The sequence below is a fragment of the Aspergillus candidus genome, assembly GCF_002847045.1.
Source record: "Aspergillus candidus strain CBS 102.13 unplaced genomic scaffold BDW47scaffold_60, whole genome shotgun sequence".
In the NCBI taxonomy this organism is placed as follows: Eukaryota; Fungi; Ascomycota; class Eurotiomycetes; order Eurotiales; family Aspergillaceae; genus Aspergillus; species Aspergillus candidus.
This window is the reverse complement of record NW_020194065.1, coordinates 1-20,724: the sequence shown is the minus strand read 5'-3', so window position 1 is coordinate 20,724 and position 20,724 is coordinate 1. Positions and strand designations below refer to the sequence as shown.

Sequence of the window (20,724 nt, the reverse complement as noted above, 5' to 3'; positions counted from 1 at the left end):
ACATAGTCATGACAGCCCACTGGCCTCTTTTCTGAGTATGCTGCCATTCGCAAACATGGTCATCACAAACACCCACAGTCGTATATATGAAGACAAAACGTCATATGGCGGGTAGACAGAGACCACGACAGGTGGTAACTATAACTATACGGCGCGAGGTATAGATTTGCAACACATTCGAAATGCATCAAATTAACAGTGTTTTCCCCCCCCCAACCAGTCAACCTCGGATAGTCATTCGGATTGCGGGTAATAGACATGAAACCAAGATCTGGTATCTGGGAGCGCTAGGGCCTTCTAGAATGGCGAAGTTGGTCAAAGCATCCTGCATAGTGGCGTAATTCATTTTCAAAGGGAGCTGATTTTGTCAGTGCCTTCGAAGGGTTGGGTTCGAGGGACAGGAGATGATGATATGACGACGAGAGGCGTCTTATACAAGTTGGAGCTCTCAAGTGAAATAGTATTATGGAAATTACCTTACCATGTTGATCGGGTGCATTTGACAGACTCGTCGCTGTCGAATTCCCCCTTGTGCCTGTTGAGCCTCCGTGTGTCTTTGGGCCAGAGGATTCCCCGGATTTAGGGATGGTGATATCTAGCTCGGCCAGCCTGCATGACTGGGTGCAGTAAGGAGCTCCCATGGTTTGTCGGTCGCAGACCAGGCAAAAGTCAGGGGACCATTGGGTCGTCATTTTCTCATGGTATTTGACCTGGTTTTGTGTTAAAAGAAGAGGAAAGATGGGGTCCAACGGCCGAGTCATTGCGAACAAAAAGGGACTGTACGGGACCAAGTGCAAGGTCTAGCTAGCACAGGTACGATCAGTCCCAATTGATACATTTGGAGCCCATACCATGTAGCACTCAAAACATGGACAGTTACAGAGGACCACAGAGCGTTAATATCTCTTTGGGGCCGATTGGCGAAGGGGTGGTTTGGAGACTGCGGTGATAGACCATCGACGGTGGTGAGGATGATGGACTTTTGTTGTTGTTGTCTTGGTTGCCAAAGGACTTAAGTACTGTTCGAATGCAATTAATAGCGCATTGGCCTAGTCTGCTTTTTTTTTTCTTTTGTTTTGCCTGCCACTTTATGGGAAGTGCAGGGTTCCAGCGGGGTCATGGTCATCCTGGCGTTCCAGTCATGCACACATGGTACTAGTACGGAATAGTTAGTGATCATTTCCATCGACATGGGCGCCTACTGGCTGAGACAGGTTCTTGCGCCCTGGGTCAAGTACCTCCCCTGGTAGTTGGACAGTACGGCAGCGGGGTTCTGAGAGTGGCAGCCTGCATCATGCATGATGAAACCTAACTTGGCGCTCACATCATGCTCTCTCTCTTCCTCCCTTTCTATTTGGGATGGATACGTCAGCATACCTGTTGTCTTCCAGCGCATATTTGCCTCCTGTCCATGAATTGCCACGGTGTTACGCAACTCGATAATGCAATTTGCATTACTTGGGTTAGGGAGGTAGCAACTTGGGTTGATGAGATTATCGATATTGACCAGTAGACATATAGATCAGTTCAAAGCTGGGGAAAGGGATGATCAGGCTCAATGACACTCAGCCTTGAGATCTACATATGAATAGAACCTGTTCAAACAGAGGCCAATAATAAGGCGCGATAATTAGAATTCTTGTGTTGAACAGTCCTGGGTTGTATATATACTTATACATATGACTGCACTAGAATGGGCTTGTCTAGTTATGTAATCTTTGTGATTGACCTCTATATATTGAAAGTCAGGAGGCGAACAATAGGGGTGTCAGGACTCCGAAGTTTATTTGATGCTTGTTGCCTGACCTATCCTGTCGCTGGTCATCTCACAATTTGGGTATCTCTCCCCGAGCCATCCACACCAATAGAATGATAGATAGTATTCCCCCTGTATGATGGCAATACGTGGTTTACACACGCCATATGCCCACTTTGCGTCCGCCCCACTCAGTGCAAAAGATAAATTGAAAAAGCGGATCGGCACCCAGATAAAGCGCCGGATAAGAGAGCCGTCTTCGTGGAAACTTTTCACCCTCTAAGACGCCTTTCTCGAGTGAAGTATAAATACAGGTGGGCTGTATGGCTCCCACATCTGACAAGTATCTCGATACAAATTGTGTTGCAGATTGGATATGATCGTCGGATATAACAAGGGTAACGCCTTTAATGGGAAAAATGAGCCGACATATAGACGCATAGTCCAGTGTAAATCGATCCAGCCATCTTCTCCAACGTGGTCTAACTGCGCGATAGATGGTGTGATATGTACTAGCCATCCCAAAAAGTCAAAACGACTCGACCCAAACGGGAACAAATTCAGATATTAAATTCGTCTTATTCATCGCTTGTTTGAAGCGTTCTGTTGCGCTTCCGGTATTCGGACCAACGTGGCTGGCATCGGACCGTCGGAGGTGCCATCTTTGGGCCCAGCCCCCGATGCCTGCCCCGTTGTCCCCTTCGTATGTGCAACATTTGCTGTAGGGTGGGAAGACAGAGTCAGCAAATTCGAGAGCAAGGCAGGCCAAGGCCAACCAAGAGTTGAAACTTACTGGAAGCCATCCCGATTGCCCGTAAAACATTGTCCCAATTTGCAAGCACACACGCGACGGCTATAAAAGCGGCGAAAGTTAGTGGCACTTTATTCTCCGTCTGTCTAGGGAATGCGACAAGCAGTTCATGGTCAATCAACAAACCTTCCGTGCCATCTTTTAATGTGCCCAGCTTGCTTTCTAGGGTTTGCATTTGCACCGCGAGCGAGGCACTCATGTCTCGTAGTTGTTTCAGGTTGTCCAATTCGGCCTGCTTGGCAGCAATACGAGAAGCTAGCGCAGTGGACTGCTGTTGAGAAATATTATGGTGACCGCTGGGTTGGCGAAGGGATGCTGCTGCCGATGTCCCCGGCGCAAACATTGAGGTAGGGCGCGAAGGATAAGCCATCAGATCAAATCTGTATCTTTCATCGTTTACCCTCCGAGGGAATATATCTCTCCTGCTCAACTCGGTACAGTAGGCCCACTTCTGGGCTAGAAGCAGGACGGTGACGCTGCACTTATCCTGATAGTTAACAATCGCGTGTGAAGATAAAGATAATATGGATAAAGATGGGTTGGTACTTGGGAGATACTGACAGCAGTACCCCTCCCGAAGCTACCCCTAATTCGGACTTAGTGTCACGCTAAAGCCAATACAGATAATTGTCAACAACCTAGGCCATTATTGACAACCAGCTAAGGTTCTGTTTACATCCTCTCCGTGCAGGGCATTGCCGAGTATGCAAGTTATGCTAAGAAACCCCTAACACGCAAAATAAAGAGACTCCCATTCAACCAAATTAGGTCGCCGATTTCCTTGCTAGTAAGAACAGAGAGGAAGGGGACGCGACACCGAAACTCGCGTCGGTGTTGAGATATGGCTCGGTTGAATGAATCAACGGTCGCGACCGAGTCTTTTGAAATCTGTGAGTTTATATGGTGATCTTAGTCGCTGCCCTTTGACTCCCTCCTCCTTTTCCCCCTTTTCTCCCTCTCTATGTTGAGATATCTCCCTTTACTTCCTCATCGAAATCCAGAGAATCAAGGAATTGACGTGTATCGCTTCCTCCTCCTAGTGAAGCGACGATTCGTGCGACAGAACCGTGAAATTGCCCGAGTCAATTCAATCCAATCCCTCCGAATACGCAGTCTTGAAGCCGAGGTTTCTCACCTCCTTTCAGAGAATGTATCGCTTCGAGAGAAGGTCATCACTCTCAACCAGGAAATCGAGAGGCTTGATGCGGCAAGGTTGCTCCACGATGGTGTCAATGATGTGAAAACAAAGTTGGAGAATAAACTGCTGGAATTGAACGGTTTGGTCTCCGACTTGGGGGCCCTTCCGCGCAAGTTCAAGCGATCCAGTGATCTCTCAGATGAAACGGCATTTGAGAAACCAACAGCGACGTCGAAGTCAGCCGATGGACCTTCGAATATCGAAAGGAATTCAATAATTGATGGAGGAAAACTGCCTGTCATCTTAGAGGACAAGTACTACCCGAGACAGACATTGGAGTAAGTTCCATTTCGTGTCCATATGCTTTATTTGGAGTGCTAACGCAAGGATGATTAGTCCCGAGGAGTTGCAGCAAATGGTCAATAACGACTCTGATGCTCCAGAATCACCAGAGTTAGAGGCTTCCACCCTTCAGCTTGACTTGGAACACGAAGATCTCTGCCAAGAGCATCCAGGGGATCCTGTAGAGGTGGCAGGTCTGGATGTTACAGAGGAGCAAGATGAAGAGCCTCTCCCTCCAACTCTCGAAAGAAGAAAAAAGAAGAAGCCAATCACCACCGTCGGGACATCGCATAACCTGGGCCCCGCTTCTAATTTAGGGCAGAAAGGATGTGTCGCCAATGCAAAGTCCAAGCGCAAATTCATGATGGAGGAAAATGATGAGCCTGAAGTAGGCTCGCCTGATGACGACGGTTTCCAGTTCAGTAGAGCCGCCTGTCCCCAGAAGCCTGCGGACGACAGCTTTCAATCACCCCGGCCAAGGTCTTCTCCAACTAAACAGCGAACTCAATCGATACTAGGAGAGAAAGGCCAGGGGCATCCAAAGAGGAAGATGCTTGAACCAAGTATGTCAAACCGGCAATTATGTCAATGGGCACTGACTGACCACGCAACAGAAAGCGCAAATTCAAATATCATCTCACCGAAAAAACGTCGAGCCACGGAATTTCCAAATCGGAGTTACAATAACCCCCTTCAAGGGGATGCCAAGAGCGACGAGAATCAGATTGCAAATGACATATACGCAAAAGAGAGCAAAGGCCACCAGCCAAAGAATGTTGAAATCCTTTACGAACATGAGCGTTGCGAAACCGAACCCACTGTGGTCCAAGACGACGCAAGCTCATTATTACAAGCCCCTTCAATATCATTGGAATTGTCTGGTTACAAATCAATGGACATGGCATCGAACGCTCCGGCACGGCCGACAAGAAGACAAAGGGCAGTAGTAAGCTACGCGGAACCAAATTTGAGAGACAAAATGCGGCGCCCGACAAAGGGCCTGATAGCTGCGGTCAGTGATCAGTCTAGACGATCCTCCAATTCCATAGCTTCGCGAGCAAGCATGGGCGACGAGGATGAAACGTCAAAAAAAGACAGTGACAGTAAGCGCAAACCGCGCGACTCAAAATCTTTGGAGAATGACCGTGAACTCCTTGCAATTGAGCATTTAGACGACGGCTCTTTTCAGCAAGCCCAACCTTCGAGCATGGTTTCTCAGAGGAAACGCAATACTTTGTCAGAGACCAACTTCGAACTTCAAGACGGGGGGAGGCAGTTTCGACGACATTCCTCGAACCCTAGATCAGCTCGACAAGACCCTGTCGATGAAAGCGACACACCGATCGCCGATTCGGGGATTCAGGCCGGTTTCTATACATCATCACTGGATGCTACCAGCACCCTAGAGGGCAGATATGTTGAGCTCGAAGACGGCAAGCAGATTCACGACGAGACCATCTATTCACAGTCCACTTTACCCACAGCAGCAGAGACGAGACAAATGAAACGCGGACAAAGGGCTGCTGCTAGAAGGAGAAGCATGTTATTATGAGGTTTAGAGTACTTTAGCACTTTCTCGGGCAAGGCGTTGAATTTATTGTTTCTTATGCATTGTTCGGTGGATTCAACTTGAAAGAGGCATGATATAGATACTGAATTTCATTTCTTAGTAGTCCTGTCACAACTGTCAGGACTTTCGTCCAAGCCAAACTTGTTTAATATCATTAGATAATTAAAAGTAAGGAGGGTCAAAGGTGAGATGCACTGGTGGGCGTCTTTCAAAAATGTACAGCAAGAACGTATGGGGCGCATTTCAGACGTATTACAATATCTCATGATCAGTCGTTCAGCAATACCGTGCTTTGAGAAAGGAAAGTGTCTTCTTCATCGCTATTTAGAAGTCCGGGGCATTTTCTCATAGGCGTTGGGACTCGGTTTTCTCCGCTTGCTGGGCCGCTTGTGGCGGTGGTCTGCAGAGCAGGCGTGCTCCCTTCGTATTTGATTCGAAGGACCGTCCTGTGAGTTTGTGCTGCGTTGAGCATTCGAGCTTTTCCGGGCACTATCTACTTCGCTATCACTATCTGATTCAGAAGAGCTGGAGTCGGAGGAATCCGATTCAGAGCTGCTTTCGCCAACAGGTCGAGCTTTATGGTAAATGCAGCAGACTGGGGTTGTGGAAAATTGCACCCGTATTAGCTTATCTTATACTTGACTGGTAACAAGAGAAATGGAGATTGACCAAGTATCGATGACGCAGCCGTATATATGTACATACCTTTGGAGCTCTTCTTGCCCATTCCTTCATTATCGATAACATCCTCACTCCACCGAATGTGCCTGGCTGAACTTCCGCTCTCTGCATCTACCTCGTTGGACGCGTTTTCTGCTCGCAACCTTAACATGCCAGAATTTGAGGGCGTAGAAGAGCCATTCCGATCGTGAGAATGAGACGACTCGGTTTGAGATCCGGAAGTCGCATTTTGCGGTAACTGTCGGTGATGAGACATTGCGCTCTAGCATGGAAGCCCGTCCAGGATTATCCGGCAATCGGTGAAGATCAGCCTCATTAGTTAGTTCGAAGTAGAAGTGAACAATGTGGCAATCGGGTAAGGCCCTGTGTGGGGAAGCAGGAAGGAATGGGAGAGGTTGTACGGAGCATTTCATGTGGCTTATACCTTCCTTACGTCGTCTCCGTCCCTATCTAAGCGGGACCACGGCGCGGGAACCTCACCGCCCGCCTTTCCAAATGATCCACAACAAAGCATGCATGGCGAAGTGTTGCGAATGTTCAGAGAAAGCAATTGTATAAACGAATACGTGAACTCAATCGAATAATACATGCAACTATCTGAGGCTTTTTGATTCTCCTTTAAAACTGAAAAACCATGGCATCAAGGGCAGGAAAGTGTACGAAGACTAGCATCTAAGAAGGGCGTCTGTGGTAATGTACCATGAGCACTGTAGCACTAGCACCGTTATGATATAGGCCACAGGGTTCATCTATCTTCGCCATCAAGAGCTTAAGGAACCATAGGTCAGTGATGAACTTGATGAAAAAACTCAAGTTGGGTCGCATTGGCTGCCTCAAAGATCCAGAAAGATCCAGAGACGGATTCTTATCTGATCCAGATACTAATAGAACAAAGTGGGAGACGCAAACAAGCTAGCCTGCCACCGCTGTCAAATATACATCGTAGATGGAGCGAGCGATGGGAAAGAATCATTTTTTTCTTTTTTCTTTTCTCAATTCACAAGCTGTAGAAGGACCAGCCGTCGAGAGGATCTTGACTCTGCGGCCCGGACGCTTTCAAACGCCCCGGCGGTTCTTCGGAAGGAGGCGGAGCAAGTTCATTGCGCAGTTCCTGTTCTAGTCACAGCTCATCTTCTTGGTCCATTTCAGACGGTTTCAAGAGACCTCCGACCCTCATTGCACGGTCACGCTCCACGGCTTTGGCGTCACGCAGGGCTTGCTCTCTCTCTTCCGCATAGAGCTCCGCGTGGTCGCCGGCAAACTCCTTCAACGAAATCAGGAAGTCCCGTAAATGAGTTTTGAATTTATTAAAGTCGTCATTAAAGCTGAACAGTCCGACGACAAATTGCTTGATTTGAACCCTGAAGCATCATTAGCATATCTGACCAACTATAAGACTTGTGGGATGAGAAATAAATACTCTTGTAGGTTTTTGAACGCAGTCTGCAGAAGATTTGCAACGTATTCCTGCAGGAACTCCTTGTTGGACGTCCCCAGCGGGGCTTGCTCGGGGGCATAAATAGGATCTTGCACTTTGCCGGACTCGATAAAATAGAACATTCGCGACAGGAGCATTGCTTGAGATTTGAAACCTATAGAAAGACTATTAGCATTCGCGCTCACGTGATATATGACTGGTACATACCAGCTTTGTGATCATTATCAGTAAGCACAAAGAACACATCCTGTAATATGGGGATGTAGAATTGACGGAAGAAGATGTTAGATGTTTGGGCATCAGTTTCGGCCATATTATTCATGAGTTCGAGGCACATTGTGAGGCCGGTGTTTTCGACTTCGCGGTTGTCGTGTTTACTAGCCCACATGCAAGAGTCGATCACAAACTTGAATTGGGAGGCATCAAGTTTGAGCAGTGCCGGGAAGCAGTAAAGGTTGATAGCCTGGAGCAACTTGAAGAATTGCACGCGGTGTTCCGGGTATTCATGGAAATCCTTGTTGATCATCTCCAAAGTGCTTTCGAAGACACTCTCCATGATCAGCGGAACCTTGTCTTCCATCAAGTTCTGTAGATCTGTTAGCAGCAAGTTCTGGAAAAGCAATATTCACTCATCCTGAGAGCCCTGAAAGAACCACATAGCAGGATAGATAACCTACATGTAACTTGTGAATGATGGTAGTCATCACATTCAACACCTCCGCTTCTCGTGCATCAGGGACATTACGGTTATAATCCACGAGGACTGCTTCAAGAAGCGGCGGTACCATGTTTGCGTTGACCATCTCCAGATCATCCGCCTTTTGCACGTAGATGTCGATAAGCTTAAGAATTTCCTTCTTGATAGTTCTCAACCCCCTCACTTTCGGGGTCTTGGTTGCAATTTCCCCTAAGAATGGCACGTTAGAATCTGCGACACAGGTCAAAAGGGGATGAATGTATTACCATCGTGCATGACGGCGTCGCTGATAAGCTGACTGGACGCCCGGAACATGTTCAACATATCATGGTAGATGCGTCCAAGCTGAGAATAGAAATAAGTGCCAATCGACGAACAGGCGGCGACATTGGTTTTCATGATATTGCCAATGATTTTGATCGTTTCGCCATCTTGTAGAATCGAGGGATCTTGGTTCGCCTGTGCAATGATGGCATCCCAGGCTGAGTTCGGTAATGACATCAAATTCTCGATCAACCGATCTTGGAGGCCCTTCTGGCCCTGAGCAGATATCATGTATCCGCACGCTTCGTAAAACGTATGGACTTGCTGAGGCGAAAGATCACAAGTGATTTTTCTCATATTGCGCACAATTTCTTCGATGAAAGGTTCGTTCTCACCCGGCTGGAGTGCGACAAAATGGCGTCTGCATTTGTTGGCAATCTTGATAAACGTGTCGCAGGCCATATCCTGAACACCTAGTGGAAGTCAGCAACATATTTATTCTCATTGAAATGATCCAAAACCGACCTTCATGTGTCTCGTGCATGAATTCGAACAATTTGTTGACCACTGTCTTCAAGAACTTCCAATGGGCCTTCAAAAACCGAGGATATTGTCCGACGATGTACATGATATTGCTCGCCACAACAGCTTTATTGTCCTTCCCACGTTTCATCTCCGTGAGACCAAGCAGATCTTTGATGACAGTGACGAGGAAACGCTTTTCAGTCTCTTCATTCATGGCACCTGAGATCGATCCAATTGCCCAACAAAGGGTGTTGCAGTTAACCCATGACCATTCGGATCCGTCAACCTGCTTGGCTAGCTTCTCGATCATGATGTTCTCCGTGTCCACAACATCGAGATGGGTAAGGTAAACCAAGCATTCGCGTATCGTCTTATATAGCTGGATTGTATCGCTTTCTTTGACAAACTCCCGAACGATCTCGCCTTCATCATTCTCGACAATCAAGACTTCTTCTGGGCGTACCATTTTCTCGATCATCACAGTGCGCAGGCTCGAAAGGACCTCTTCGTATTTGTGTTTGCGAAGGGGATAGTTGACTAATGTGCTGGGGTGAGGCGCACCTCCATTTGACAGGCCACTAACGCCCATGTTCACCAAGGGATTTATGTCAGTAATCGGGAGTTGCTGCATTTCTTCATACAGCTCTTGCACCAGTCTCGTCCAGTACTCCAGACAGATCTTGAAAACCTCCCTATCATCGATCTGACTAATTCTGATAAGATAAAAGTGCGCGTGTGTCAAATAATCCCGATTCGGTAATTTTTCGATGAGCTATTCGAGTTAGAACTAGTGCGACCACATTTTCAACGTCGTCTCTGCCACGGAAGTCGAGACTTACATTCAGGTGGGCGCTAAAGAAAGAGCTGAGGAAAAGCGCGAGATTCAGTACGAATTCCTGATCCCTTGAGTTGCTCTTCGCAAATACCTGCTTCAGGTCCATCGAGAGTGGGATAGTCTTCGAAACGATAGTCAGAGTTTCTGTGAACATGTGAACAAGCTTCTCGTCGTAATTATACGGAGCTCCAATTTGCAACCCTCCGATTTCCGTGAGGCACTTGAGTGTCACATTACGAAACTCGGGGACTTCCAAAAACCGCGTCAGAAGGGTGTTGATGATAGGCGTCTCAAAGATATACCCCAACGGGATCCAGTTCAGGAAGCGGAGGAGCGTTTCTAATGTTGCCTTGACTAGAGTCGGTTGGTTTGCCGTATTTAACACTTCAGAGCACAACTGAAAGATTGAAGAGAATTCTTGTGTCATGGAAGTCTTCAGACTCCTGGCTTTGACCGAGGTCATTTGGTCCTGAGAGAAATCGAATACTTCTTCGGATAGAAGACGGAGAATAGCCATATTGTTCTCACAGATCGAAAGACTGGTGTGGCAAGACGAAATGATCTCGTTGATGAACGTCTCCCAGTTGTGCGGCCATTCCTGTTTCAGGATAGAAACAAGAACCAGATTGAGTTTGTTTAGAAAGGCCCGCTCGCCTCGTAGCTTCTCTTCCGATCGGGAGCTCTCAATGATGAAATTGACGATGAAATTTCGGATACCTGCATGAACCGATAACAAGCGTCAGATCAAAGGTACGACGAAAGATGCGGATGGCGAGGGGCCGAAGATCAAGAAGAAGTTACCTAGGCACTGCTCCCTCGGCAAGACTTTCCATCGCGTCATGATCACATCGTCGAGGACTTGAAGGGCGAGATCTGCACACCATCAGAATATGTTGAGTGAATCGCGTGGGAACGGGTATCGCACATTTGGTCTGCGGATAGGTCGATTCTTGGAGAATATTTCCTACAATCAACCAAGCATCTGGGTTCTGTTTGAACTGTTTATTGGACAAAAGTTAGGTGCATCGCGTTCGAAAAGCGGTCATATGTCACTGATTGCAATAAGCTCACCTCCGTCAGAGTCTGTTGTGCTTGCTTTTGCTGATGTTCCGGTAGAATTAGCAATCCATTATATACAAGATCGAGGGCCATTAAGGATTAGGGTAAACCAATCTTATTGGGCTTCGAGACTCACCAGGTCACCTTTTCCTTCGTAAAAGGCGCGGACAGTATTGTCCAGCTCCTGTATGGAAACAGACATTCCGCTCCACGGGCTGGCGATGGGTTTTGGGCCTCAGCTTGGCGTACAATGAAAGAACCCAAGATGAACTATGGCAATGGAATGATCGAGTACTCGAGGATATTTTACTGTTGAATGATATCCCCCAGAGTCCGAGGCGCACGGGAAGAAAGTGAAATGGTTGGTGGGGTAGGGGATTCTGCTGGAGGGGCTCGCCAATGTTAGGTAGAGGTAAGCTTCCCAGAGCCCAGTAGGTACGACTTGACTGTATTCCAGGTTTCCAGATGGTACTGTGCGGCGGGCTGTTGTAACTTAGTAAGTGGATGTTTAGTTTAGGACATGGGTAGTATTCTCAGGAACCACAGTATGAACAGAGGTCTGCTACTGGCGGTGAGAAGAGTAATTGAAGTGTTGAAAAGTCCACTGGGTCAGAATACTGCCGTGGACAGTCAACTAGTGCACTACTATGTACCTCACTATGTACCATATTAGTCATCAATTCTCTAATGACTTACTTATAACTAATCTGAATAGCACACACAGGGTATCAAGGTGGGGAGTAAAGGATAAGATTTTAATGTACTGGGCAGCTGCTGGCATATCACCTTAGCAGTCCAAATAGTACCCAATATCCCAGCGTAGTATTGCTATGTACTAATCTTATGGCCATGCCAGGAGACTCTTTGTGTGGATCAACTCATCTTTTTTGCTTCGAATCCATGTTATTCATATGGATGAATACCGGGATAAAACGATCTACTTTCAATCCTGGGATAATCAACAGGATTTCCCTGTCTAGCACGGCCTGATGCTCCAAACCGACACAAACCCATGAGATGCATGGTGGACTCGAGAGATGAATATCCCGTAGCACCAGGCAGACGCCTGATATGTTAGCACAACAATTAATTACATGCTACCTTGTAAGTAGGCATATACTGAATTTAATTGGAAAGCTGGATTCCTTTGATATTGGGAGCATGGAAATTAGCATCCCAAATTCAAGTTGGGTAACAATGGCGGTTATACAACCCACTAGGTGATTAACTATTGTCAAACCCAAGGGTCCAATGAGAAATAGTGGTATTATGTCCCTTGGCAGACAGCATCAGGAAATCATAAGCTGTGGCATGAACACGTCTGTGTGGGGTTAATATATAATGTTACAATATTAGCAGGGCGAATACTCACTAAGAGCACCAGATGGTGACTAGAGGTGTAAAAACAAACACGCAAGGTACTCCGTACCTCTGTCCTGACTGACCACGAGTGTGCCTCGGGTCGATCCATTATACCTTCTGCTAATCTGCAAAAAGTCCCAAATCAACATAATTTTCCTTACCACGACTTAGGCTCCCTATAACGTATAACAATACGGGTGCACGATCCCAGCAGGTCCGCCCGTACCAGGGTTACAGGTTATTATTTACCACCAACCATTCGCAACCGCGCCTGGGCGTCCAATCTAGCGCCAATAGCAAATAATGTATCGGTCCAACTCGGCAGGTGGTTGTCACAGGTCCACCTCAGAATCAAGCCGTGTCCAACTCACCAATCATCTCCTACAGCGTCGCGCTTCCCTCACGGGTGGAGCAAACAGCTGTGAGAAAGACCTGAACCAAGGGCGTCACTCTGCTGAGTGCTGACCCTCCTTTCCAAGAGTGGCGTGTCGCCTGAGCGCGCCACACCTCCAGCTTGATGTTATGCTAGTGCCAGCAAGTCTCCATGTCTCGGAGACGCTAGATAGAGGGACCAACCAGTCACCAAGCCGTGTCAACGCGGCGATGGCCGATCGCGCGCCAATTCAGCCAGCTGGCAGCCGCGTCGTGCCAACCGATGTTCAAGGACCTATCAAGAAAGTTATCATCTCTTCTGGAGTCTTAACCCCCCTGGTCAAAACCTCAGTTGTACCTGCCTGTTCCACCCACATCCTTTTCCTCTTCCCCGCTCTACTTTTCTCTGTTTAGCACATCCCCTTTCCTCCCCCCCTCTTTTTTTCATTATCTCTCATTAAAAAAAAAATGAAAGCAAAAAAATGAAAATGAAAAAGAAAAAGAAAGAGACAAAAAAGAAGAAGAAGAAGAAAAACACAAAACAAAAAAAAGAAAAAAAGAAAGGAGGAAAAACTGACAAATTAATAATGATGATGATGATGAGAAGAATAATAATAAATAATAATAACGATATAATTGAGCGTTCCAGGCACTTTTGTTTTCCTGGTTTTGGATTAGTGTTTTGTTGGAATTTTGAAGGACTGAGGGGTCGGTCCTTTTGCAAGGTAATTACAATTAGGTTGCTCTTGAGCCTATTTTCGTGCTTTCTTGTCCCAGGCGGGCGAAGACGCCATATTAATGTCCCTTACTGGCATGCTTCTTGTTACTTCTAGCTTTCTCCTCTCCAACACACTCTATACAGAGTGGATTACTTTGCAATCTCCACTGCAGTTACTTGCTCCCCCGCGCACTCCTTGAGTACTGTTGATATCTATCATTTGCAGGATTCACCGCTGGGGTTTTCCTGTGGTCTTTCTTTTAAACCACCCGGGATTTTCTTCCTAATCTGTTCCATGGTTACCCCATGGTTCGGCCCCGGAGCTGCCATCCTCCAGCATAGTTAACTATTGCTGGAACTGATAAATCTTTCCCATTTATTTCTGAGCGCTACCCACCATTGGTCAAGTGGGATTCTACTTGTGGCTCAATTATAGATGCCTGCCGACTTTCAATTTACGTGTACCGTCCTAATAATTTGACCCCAGGTTGTACATCGGATGCTTCCGAGTCCATCTTCCTCGAAAATCTGGAGAGGTCTTACTCTTCAACCATCCCCCCTGAAATCATCTGCACTCTTTCCTCGTTCATACGGCAAAACACATGACCGACGCCGCTTAGTGGGATAAATTGAAGTCGCCTTACAATCGGGGAGTAAGGTCGTTGGGTTCAATTGTCCTGGCCCGTGAGGCCCACGCTATTCTCATAATCACGCCCATGGGCTCGAGTGGCATCTAACCCCCACCCTGTGTCGGCAATCGAATCATTCTTTCTAGTCTTTGCCTCAGGGACATTGTACTGGGTCAACTAACTTATCTTTGCCTTGATATTTTCAATGGAACTAGCCTGTGGCGATTGGTTGCAAACGTTGCCCTGAAAGGTCACTTGTCTAGCGCCATAGCACAACAGCTCTGGGGACAGTGGACTCGAAATCGACAAACTAATCTATCCCGAGTTTCCGTTCGCTGGGGCTATCCAAATTTCGTTGGATCATTATTCAATCGTTGGCCTCCCCGATCTCTCCTCCACAATGAACGATCACGAGCCTGAAAGGGAAATCAGGACAGAGCATAGTCCCTCCCGGTTCACGGCAGTTAACGGGAGAGATTCGCTCGTTCCGGTACCACCAGCTACCGCCACTCCTGCCCCGAACAGTGAAGAACATCGAAACTCATCAGAAAGCTCGGGGAGAAGTAGACATGACACCCCATCGCGGTCGGAGGAACAAATGTTGGAAAACGGGGCCGCCAGAAATGATTATGAAGATCATGAGTCGCGCCGATCGCCGTCGCAATATGGGTCTATGGTCACAAACAGAAGCAAGCGAAAAAGGTCGGAGTCAGTTGATACAGAAACACGCTTGTTTAATAAAGGCGCCAAGACCACATCATCTCAAGCGGAGGATGCTCCGGATACTCTCACACAGCCGCCCAGTTCAAATGGTCCTACTTTAGCCCACAATGATCATGAAGTAAAGCACGCGATACATCCCTCTCCGTCATTGCATACACGACCGGACGAGGGTGAGGACTCCCGAGCTGCACACGCAAATTCTCCTTGGCAGGATTACGACACTCAACTGATTAGCCAAGCGCAACGTGCGCAACAAATAGATCCTTCTGACGCCCAGTTGGCAGAAGCACTCCAGCGCGAGGCCCAAGGTCATGAGGCAACTCAAAAGAGCTGGGGAACGATGGATCGCCCGGTCGATGGGTCCGCGGAGAGTGAACAGTCACCGCCGTTGGCTGCCTTCCATCAAGAGCGGGCGCCTGGCACCGTTCAAGTCGCCCCAAAGAGAAAGCGTGTTTTTAGCAACAGAACGAAAACTGGATGCATGACCTGCCGCAAAAGAAAAAAAAAATGCGACGAGCAACATCCCGCATGTGAGTAAATCCCAACGTACCAGCTGATCAACACCCCAACGCAAGCGGATGGCTATGTACACCTTATTCGTTGACTGACAAATTTACACCAGGCAACAACTGTATTAGGGGGGGCTTTTTGTGCGAAGGCTACTCGTCGCGAAGCACGTGGCAAAAGCCGTCGAGTGCAAAAGCTCCAGTTCCTCTGCAATCAAAAGAAGGCTACACTGATATCACTGGTCAATATGTACATGATGTAGGTTCGGGACATGAACGCCAGCAAATTCTCGCCGAGCTTGAAACGGCCAAAATGAAGCCAATCGTTATAGATGAAAATGAACGTGCCGGAAGTGCACAGTTCAACTCAAGTCCCACGGGAGCTGGTTCCAATTGCGGGTCATGGTCGAAGCGATCTTGGCCGAATACAGCCCATTCTAGCTATCCATCGGATCATCTGGCAAAGTCGGAGCTTAGGGAAGTGCCGCCGATACATGAACTATCTCGAGACGGGCATCCCAAAACAGATTACCAGATAGTACCCCCGATACGAGAATTTTCTCACGGACCGCATGGAAAACCAAGCGTACCACTCTTCCAACCAGGTATCGATCAGCGGCCAGCTCATACAGGTGCTGTGGACACCAGTAGCCCCCAAGCCCAGGCGCGGATGGCTCTTAGCATTGAGCATCAGCTATCTACACGCACGTCTTCGAACGAAGAAACGGAAAAGGATAAGATGACTCTGGGTGAACTATATAGACCCTTTGACATTCACCTTGTGGAAGAAAGGCAGCGTTGCAAGGCAGCTTTATGGCGCTTCAACAACTCTTGCAACCCCATCTCCGGTCTCAGTATCAAGGAACAGGGTCGTTTGTTAAGAGAAGTACTGGGGCTTTTGAATGGGGGTGTCAATTCACCTTCAGGCGTCACCCCTCGTTCCACGGGATCCATTGGACAAGGCGCCATTGTTGAGGCCCCTTTCCGTTGCCATTATGGGTACAATATCCATATCGGAGAGGATACTATGATATCTGAGGAGTGTCTCTTTGTCGATGACTGCCCTATAAACATCGGTGCCCATACGTGGATTGGCCCTAGGGTTACCATACTCACCTCAATGGCCCATGCCAACATGCAGGAACGGAAAGGCTCTCAAAGTCGCTATCAGGGTCGCACGGTCGCAATAGAAGAAGATTGCTATGTCGGTGCCGGCTGTACAATCTACCCCGGTGTTCGTCTTCGGCGGGGCGCCTATGTGGCCCCAGGAGAGGTGGTGAAATCCGACATTGTGGCATATGGTTTCCAAGGTCTCAAACCGAGTTATATGTGAGAGAACTTGCTCTTGTTTATGTATCTCACGATTGACTTTTGCAAATATCATTTTTCCTACTATCGTTATCGTCTGCCCCATGGGCTCTAGTTTGTTTCTTCGTCGGACAACCTGGGATACGGTGTGCTTTCTATATGGAATTCAGGGTCCTATCTCTCTTTTTATGTAGATTATTGTTCCAATTCTACACCTCATCCTGTCTCCCACATCAAGACCAGAATAGACATTAAGGGTGTCGAAAACGTCAAATACAAAAAATGTCTAGATAGATTTTCGAGTCTCTTATCACGGAATGGAGCTTCCAAAGGGTGCGGGACAAGGTTGGATGGTTTGGAAACCGTGATAACATGCCAAACGGCAGCTCCAAATCATAATTGCTCGGGCTACAAAGTGATAAGGGGCAACAAATGCAAAGGTACATTCTAACGATACCTTACGTGGGATGAGTTGGCACAAAATCCGCTTGTTGTGTGGAAGCTATCGCGATGTAGACAGATGACTATGAGAGCCAGTCAAGAAACTCCGGCACAAAATAGGTCACCACAATCCCGGCACCAGCTCTTAGAATCCCTTCTGTGCTCTCAAAGGCCATTGTTTTGAGATCAAAGACGCCAGCTTTCGCAGCAGCGTGTATCATTGCGTATTCCCCGCTGACTTGGTAGGCTGCGACTGGAAGATCTGTGGCGAGATCTTTTGCGTCTCTGATGATATCCAAGTAACTGCTCGCAGGTTTCACCATGATTATATCAGCACCCTCGGCGATATCTCGCTGTATCGCGCGTCTAGCCAGTCCTCGGCCCCCGGGGGGTAGCTGATAGCATCTGCGATCTCCGAACGAGGGACACGAACCGGCGGCATCACGGAAAGGCCCGTACAAACAGCCACTAAATTTAGCGCTGTAGGACATCAGAAGGACCCGGTGTGCCATTCCAGCCTCGATCAGCTTCAGTTTTATGGCGCGGACTCTGCCATCATTCATGTCAGAGGGAGCAACACAATGCGCCCCAGCAGCAGCATAAGCCAGTGACACGTCGGAGATCCGGTCAACAGATTGGGCATTGTCAAGTGTCCCGTCGTCCCTCAAGATTCCACAATGACCGTGTGACGTGTACTCGCAGAGACAAACGTCGGTGACAATATAAAGCTGAGGGAACCGCGACCTAAGGAGCCGAATCGTCTGTATGACTGGTCCGGATGGATCATCCGCAGCAGTCCCCAGCGCATCTTTCGCCGAAGGATCGAGGGGTACTCCAAAGAGGATCACGGACCGCAACCCCTTGTGGATAAGAGGCTTCAGAAAGGGTACTATGCGGTTTACACCCCGGCGGTATTGATTTGGGAGAGAAGGTATCGGTGTCTCTTCTTCGGGATTATCAGTGATAAATAGAGGATAGATAAGCATTTCCTATACACGAGTTAGATGCACAAGTAGACACAGATAATACACATGTAACCGAGCCCATATGTGGGATAGATACCTTTGTCAGTTGCCGCTCCGCTTGCCATGACCTGCTCAGTGGATGACTATATCCAGCATGAAGTTGACTCGAGATGTCACCGGATATACTAACACTGGTTGCAGCTGTACTTGTATGCGACCGAGCAGTGGCTAGCGATTGTACGTGGGAAACCCGGGAGCTCTGATCATCCCGGACATCCTTAAAAGCCAAATCAGAGACCAGGTTGGAAAAAGACATGTTTATATATTTGAATGTGTGCGATATAATCAATTAATTGCTCAGAAATAGTTGTCACTTGTGTGAATAGGTAGTTCGAGCTAGTAGCAATTAGGAGGTAATTCCAACAGCACCAACTGCTGAGCGAAGTTAAAAATACACCACTGCACTATCTGTGGGAGAAAGGATAATGGGTAGCCTGCCTCCTGACCGCCTGTTGCGACCGCCTTTCTATTGCAGTGTGAAACCTGGCGGTGTGGTTTTGCCAACCATCCGGGGATTTGTAGTCTCCTTGTATCCTCAATAATTGTCATCGTCATCGTCTCCCCGCTTCGATCATCCATGTCTTTTTTTTTTTTCGAGGGTCCCTCATCCACAGGTGGCTGCTTAGTTCGTCCACAGCATCTTCTTGATCGTTGTCTACAATTTTAAAACCTGACCTTGCCTCGGACCTGAACTTCGATTGTGACTTGCAATGACTAGAGAACGATCGGTCTATCGCAACATACATTTCTATGACGGGAGAACCAAAAAACAGGTGGGAGGCCTCTATCAGGCAGGCTCTCTGACTGAAAAAAATATACTTTGGATGCTTGGAAATGTTCTTCTTATTGTCGAGGAACCCTGGACTCTCATACACCGGGATTCTGGTCGGATTGTCGGGCCATCAGACAATCCAGCAAGTCATGGTAACTATGATATTCACAGTAGTGGTAAGTCCTCAGTCATCAGAAATTAGTATCGTAGCTAATATACTCATTCTAGGATCAATAAGTGTAACTGATGAACTATGGATTCCGCGATTGGCCAGTCATCCTATCTCTGGTCGAGAAAGTTCTTTCACCCGCGGTGTCCGAGCAAGAGACGGCAAATGTGTCATATCTGGAGTGCCCAACCCATTGTCCGGGGCTGGCATATGGGCTGCCTACCAAGCAGCACATGTATTCCCACTTCAGTATGGGAATATTTGGAGCGCAAATGGCTTTGCACATTGGATCACAAACATGCCAAATACTGATGGAAGCTCCACCATGAACTCTGTTCAGAATGGGCTCCTGATGTTCGCTCACATTCACTCACTCTTCGACCAGTATCTATTTTCTATCAATCCCGATGCAAGTAATCATATATCCAGGTTCGCTCTAGAGATACTAACATCAAGAAGGATGGGTACAAGATTATCTCATTTCAACCAGATTTCACGAACATAGATGGCAAAATCCTTGACTTTGTCTGTCGTGATCCGAATAATCCTGATCATGTAGCCGATGAGGTGCTACGATGGCACTTCCGGCAAGCCGTACTCGGTAATATGCGAGGTGCGGGGGAGCCAGTTTTTGAGACAGATTTTCCTCCTGGTTCAGACTTAATGGAAACATTACGCAAGGAACCCTATGGCAAAGAGAGGTTTGAAATGGAGCTCTACCGCAGACTGGATGTGATTAAGAATCAGGAGGCCTTGTCTTAGCTATAGCCTTGTAACGAGGTTAGAATCTATCATGGTGTAGGCGGAGGTTGTTGAAGAGCTTTCTGAACTGATGCGACTTTCAGATTCCCTCTCGAGTTGTGGTGTCTGTCCTTCCTGTGCGCTTTCTGTTCGTCAAGCTTCTCAATTATCTCTTCCTGTGTATTTTAGTCAGACTTTCCACATGTATTATTTGTTTTTCTACTCGTTATCAATATTAATTTAGCTGTTTGAGGATTTTTTTTTACTATTATATGATATTTACTTCAAAGGATTTTTATAGTCAAAAATATAATAGACTTGATTAAACCATAATAATGCACTTACTAGTCTTAAATTATTGATAATTACTTGATGTGATAACAAAGCATACTTGTTGCTAGACCTCAAAATAAGACTAGTGTTGGATTGGGGCGGATCAGTTTCAGACTAATCTATTAGGCTTAGTAGACTGGTTTTAAACTAACCTATCTCTTGGTAAATTAGTTTCTAGATTTCTAAACTAATCTATTTAATTTAATAAACTAATTTTAAATTAATCTATCTCTTAGTAGATTAGTTTCTATATTTTTAAATTAATCTATTTAGCTTAATAAACTAGTTTCAAACTAATCTATCTCTTAATAAATTAGTTTAAAACTAAATTTAAATCTAATTATTTTTTAATAAAATAATTTTAGAGTAAAATATTATTTTTAACTATTTGATTTAATTTATATTTTAAAAATATTAATTAATATTAGAAAATAAGTTATTAAAAAATTTAAGTTTTATTCAAAAATTCTAAAGTCTTTCTTATTAATATAATAATAAATAATATAATA

At 46.7% G+C, this 20,724-nt stretch overlaps 8 protein-coding genes across 8 annotated transcripts; 3 read left to right on the top strand and 5 right to left on the bottom strand.

The window, feature by feature from the left end:
• Window positions 1–287: 287 nt before the first annotated feature.
• On the bottom strand, window positions 288–692 carry BDW47DRAFT_120211 (uncharacterized protein; the record flags this gene model as incomplete). Its single annotated transcript, XM_024815459.1, has 1 exon — window positions 288–692. The coding sequence occupies one exon, from the start codon at window positions 690–692 to the stop codon at window positions 288–290; it is 405 nt and encodes a 134-aa protein (XP_024668581.1).
• A 1,103-nt stretch (window positions 693–1,795) lies between these two features.
• BDW47DRAFT_111875 (DASH complex subunit DAD2) lies at window positions 1,796–3,170 on the bottom strand. Its single transcript, XM_024814041.1, has 3 exons — window positions 2,694–3,170; window positions 2,550–2,609; window positions 1,796–2,475 (listed from the first exon to the last, which is right to left on the bottom strand). The coding sequence occupies exons 1-3, from the start codon at window positions 2,935–2,937 to the stop codon at window positions 2,339–2,341; spliced, it is 441 nt and encodes a 146-aa protein (XP_024668580.1). The 5' UTR covers window positions 2,938–3,170; the 3' UTR covers window positions 1,796–2,338.
• A 127-nt stretch (window positions 3,171–3,297) lies between these two features.
• Window positions 3,298–5,698, top strand: BDW47DRAFT_75795 (shugoshin family protein). Its single transcript, XM_024819779.1, has 4 exons — window positions 3,298–3,457; window positions 3,608–4,043; window positions 4,102–4,610; window positions 4,662–5,698. The coding sequence occupies exons 1-4, from the start codon at window positions 3,409–3,411 to the stop codon at window positions 5,597–5,599; spliced, it is 1,932 nt and encodes a 643-aa protein (XP_024668579.1). The 5' UTR covers window positions 3,298–3,408; the 3' UTR covers window positions 5,600–5,698.
• Window position 5,699: 1 nt separating this feature from the next.
• BDW47DRAFT_75803 (PPP1R11/YPI1 family protein) lies at window positions 5,700–6,687 on the bottom strand. The gene is made up of 2 exons (XM_024819780.1): window positions 6,323–6,687; window positions 5,700–6,212 (listed from the first exon to the last, which is right to left on the bottom strand). The coding sequence occupies exons 1-2, from the start codon at window positions 6,552–6,554 to the stop codon at window positions 5,938–5,940; spliced, it is 507 nt and encodes a 168-aa protein (XP_024668578.1). The 5' UTR covers window positions 6,555–6,687; the 3' UTR covers window positions 5,700–5,937.
• Window positions 6,688–6,876: 189 nt separating this feature from the next.
• Window positions 6,877–11,687, bottom strand: BDW47DRAFT_111870 (exportin CRM1). Its single transcript, XM_024814040.1, has 11 exons — window positions 11,253–11,687; window positions 11,129–11,158; window positions 10,983–11,055; window positions 10,859–10,930; window positions 10,062–10,774; window positions 9,223–9,994; window positions 8,700–9,170; window positions 8,414–8,643; window positions 7,944–8,322; window positions 7,719–7,890; window positions 6,877–7,659 (listed from the first exon to the last, which is right to left on the bottom strand). Exons 1-11 carry the CDS (start codon window positions 11,316–11,318, stop codon window positions 7,419–7,421), a joined length of 3,219 nt encoding a protein of 1,072 aa, XP_024668577.1. The 5' UTR covers window positions 11,319–11,687; the 3' UTR covers window positions 6,877–7,418.
• Window positions 11,688–14,140: 2,453 nt separating this feature from the next.
• BDW47DRAFT_75753 (putative Zn(II)2Cys6 transcription factor) lies at window positions 14,141–16,913 on the top strand. The gene is made up of 2 exons (XM_024819778.1): window positions 14,141–15,450; window positions 15,543–16,913. The coding sequence occupies exons 1-2, from the start codon at window positions 14,598–14,600 to the stop codon at window positions 16,757–16,759; spliced, it is 2,070 nt and encodes a 689-aa protein (XP_024668576.1). The 5' UTR covers window positions 14,141–14,597; the 3' UTR covers window positions 16,760–16,913.
• Window positions 16,914–16,938: 25 nt separating this feature from the next.
• On the bottom strand, window positions 16,939–18,577 carry BDW47DRAFT_111866 (porphobilinogen synthase HEM2). The gene is made up of 2 exons (XM_024814038.1): window positions 18,238–18,577; window positions 16,939–18,164 (listed from the first exon to the last, which is right to left on the bottom strand). The coding sequence occupies exons 1-2, from the start codon at window positions 18,454–18,456 to the stop codon at window positions 17,259–17,261; spliced, it is 1,125 nt and encodes a 374-aa protein (XP_024668575.1). The 5' UTR covers window positions 18,457–18,577; the 3' UTR covers window positions 16,939–17,258.
• A 178-nt stretch (window positions 18,578–18,755) lies between these two features.
• Window positions 18,756–20,137, top strand: BDW47DRAFT_111865 (HNH endonuclease signature motif containing protein). The gene is made up of 3 exons (XM_024814037.1): window positions 18,756–19,148; window positions 19,201–19,550; window positions 19,601–20,137. The coding sequence occupies exons 1-3, from the start codon at window positions 18,911–18,913 to the stop codon at window positions 19,901–19,903; spliced, it is 891 nt and encodes a 296-aa protein (XP_024668574.1). The 5' UTR covers window positions 18,756–18,910; the 3' UTR covers window positions 19,904–20,137.
• Window positions 20,138–20,724: the final 587 nt, after the last annotated feature.

Coding starts and splice junctions, on each gene's coding strand:
- BDW47DRAFT_111870 (XM_024814040.1), bottom strand. CDS start 11,318: ATGTCTGTTTCCATACAGGAGCTGGACAATACTGTCCGCGCCTTTTAC. Junction 9,171..9,222: donor CATGCACGAGACACATGAAG/GTCGGTTTTGGA, acceptor GACTTCCACTAG/GTGTTCAGGATATGGCCTGC. Junction 7,660..7,718: donor GCGTTCAAAAACCTACAAGA/GTATTTATTTCT, acceptor ATGATGCTTCAG/GGTTCAAATCAAGCAATTTG.
- BDW47DRAFT_111875 (XM_024814041.1), bottom strand. CDS start 2,937: ATGGCTTATCCTTCGCGCCCTACCTCAATGTTTGCGCCGGGGACATCG. Junction 2,610..2,693: donor ATTAAAAGATGGCACGGAAG/GTTTGTTGATTG, acceptor CCGCTTTTATAG/CCGTCGCGTGTGTGCTTGCA. Junction 2,476..2,549: donor GGCAATCGGGATGGCTTCCA/GTAAGTTTCAAC, acceptor CCCACCCTACAG/CAAATGTTGCACATACGAAG.
- BDW47DRAFT_75795 (XM_024819779.1), top strand. CDS start 3,409: ATGGCTCGGTTGAATGAATCAACGGTCGCGACCGAGTCTTTTGAAATC. Junction 3,458..3,607: donor GACCGAGTCTTTTGAAATCT/GTGAGTTTATAT, acceptor TCCTCCTCCTAG/TGAAGCGACGATTCGTGCGA. Junction 4,044..4,101: donor TACCCGAGACAGACATTGGA/GTAAGTTCCATT, acceptor AAGGATGATTAG/TCCCGAGGAGTTGCAGCAAA.
- BDW47DRAFT_111865 (XM_024814037.1), top strand. CDS start 18,911: ATGACTAGAGAACGATCGGTCTATCGCAACATACATTTCTATGACGGG. Junction 19,149..19,200: donor CTATGATATTCACAGTAGTG/GTAAGTCCTCAG, acceptor TACTCATTCTAG/GATCAATAAGTGTAACTGAT. Junction 19,551..19,600: donor TATTTTCTATCAATCCCGAT/GCAAGTAATCAT, acceptor AACATCAAGAAG/GATGGGTACAAGATTATCTC.
- BDW47DRAFT_111866 (XM_024814038.1), bottom strand. CDS start 18,456: ATGTCTTTTTCCAACCTGGTCTCTGATTTGGCTTTTAAGGATGTCCGG. Junction 18,165..18,237: donor CGGAGCGGCAACTGACAAAG/GTATCTATCCCA, acceptor ACTCGTGTATAG/GAAATGCTTATCTATCCTCT.
- BDW47DRAFT_75753 (XM_024819778.1), top strand. CDS start 14,598: ATGAACGATCACGAGCCTGAAAGGGAAATCAGGACAGAGCATAGTCCC. Junction 15,451..15,542: donor CGACGAGCAACATCCCGCAT/GTGAGTAAATCC, acceptor AATTTACACCAG/GCAACAACTGTATTAGGGGG.
- BDW47DRAFT_75803 (XM_024819780.1), bottom strand. CDS start 6,554: ATGTCTCATCACCGACAGTTACCGCAAAATGCGACTTCCGGATCTCAA. Junction 6,213..6,322: donor GGGCAAGAAGAGCTCCAAAG/GTATGTACATAT, acceptor CCACAACCCCAG/TCTGCTGCATTTACCATAAA.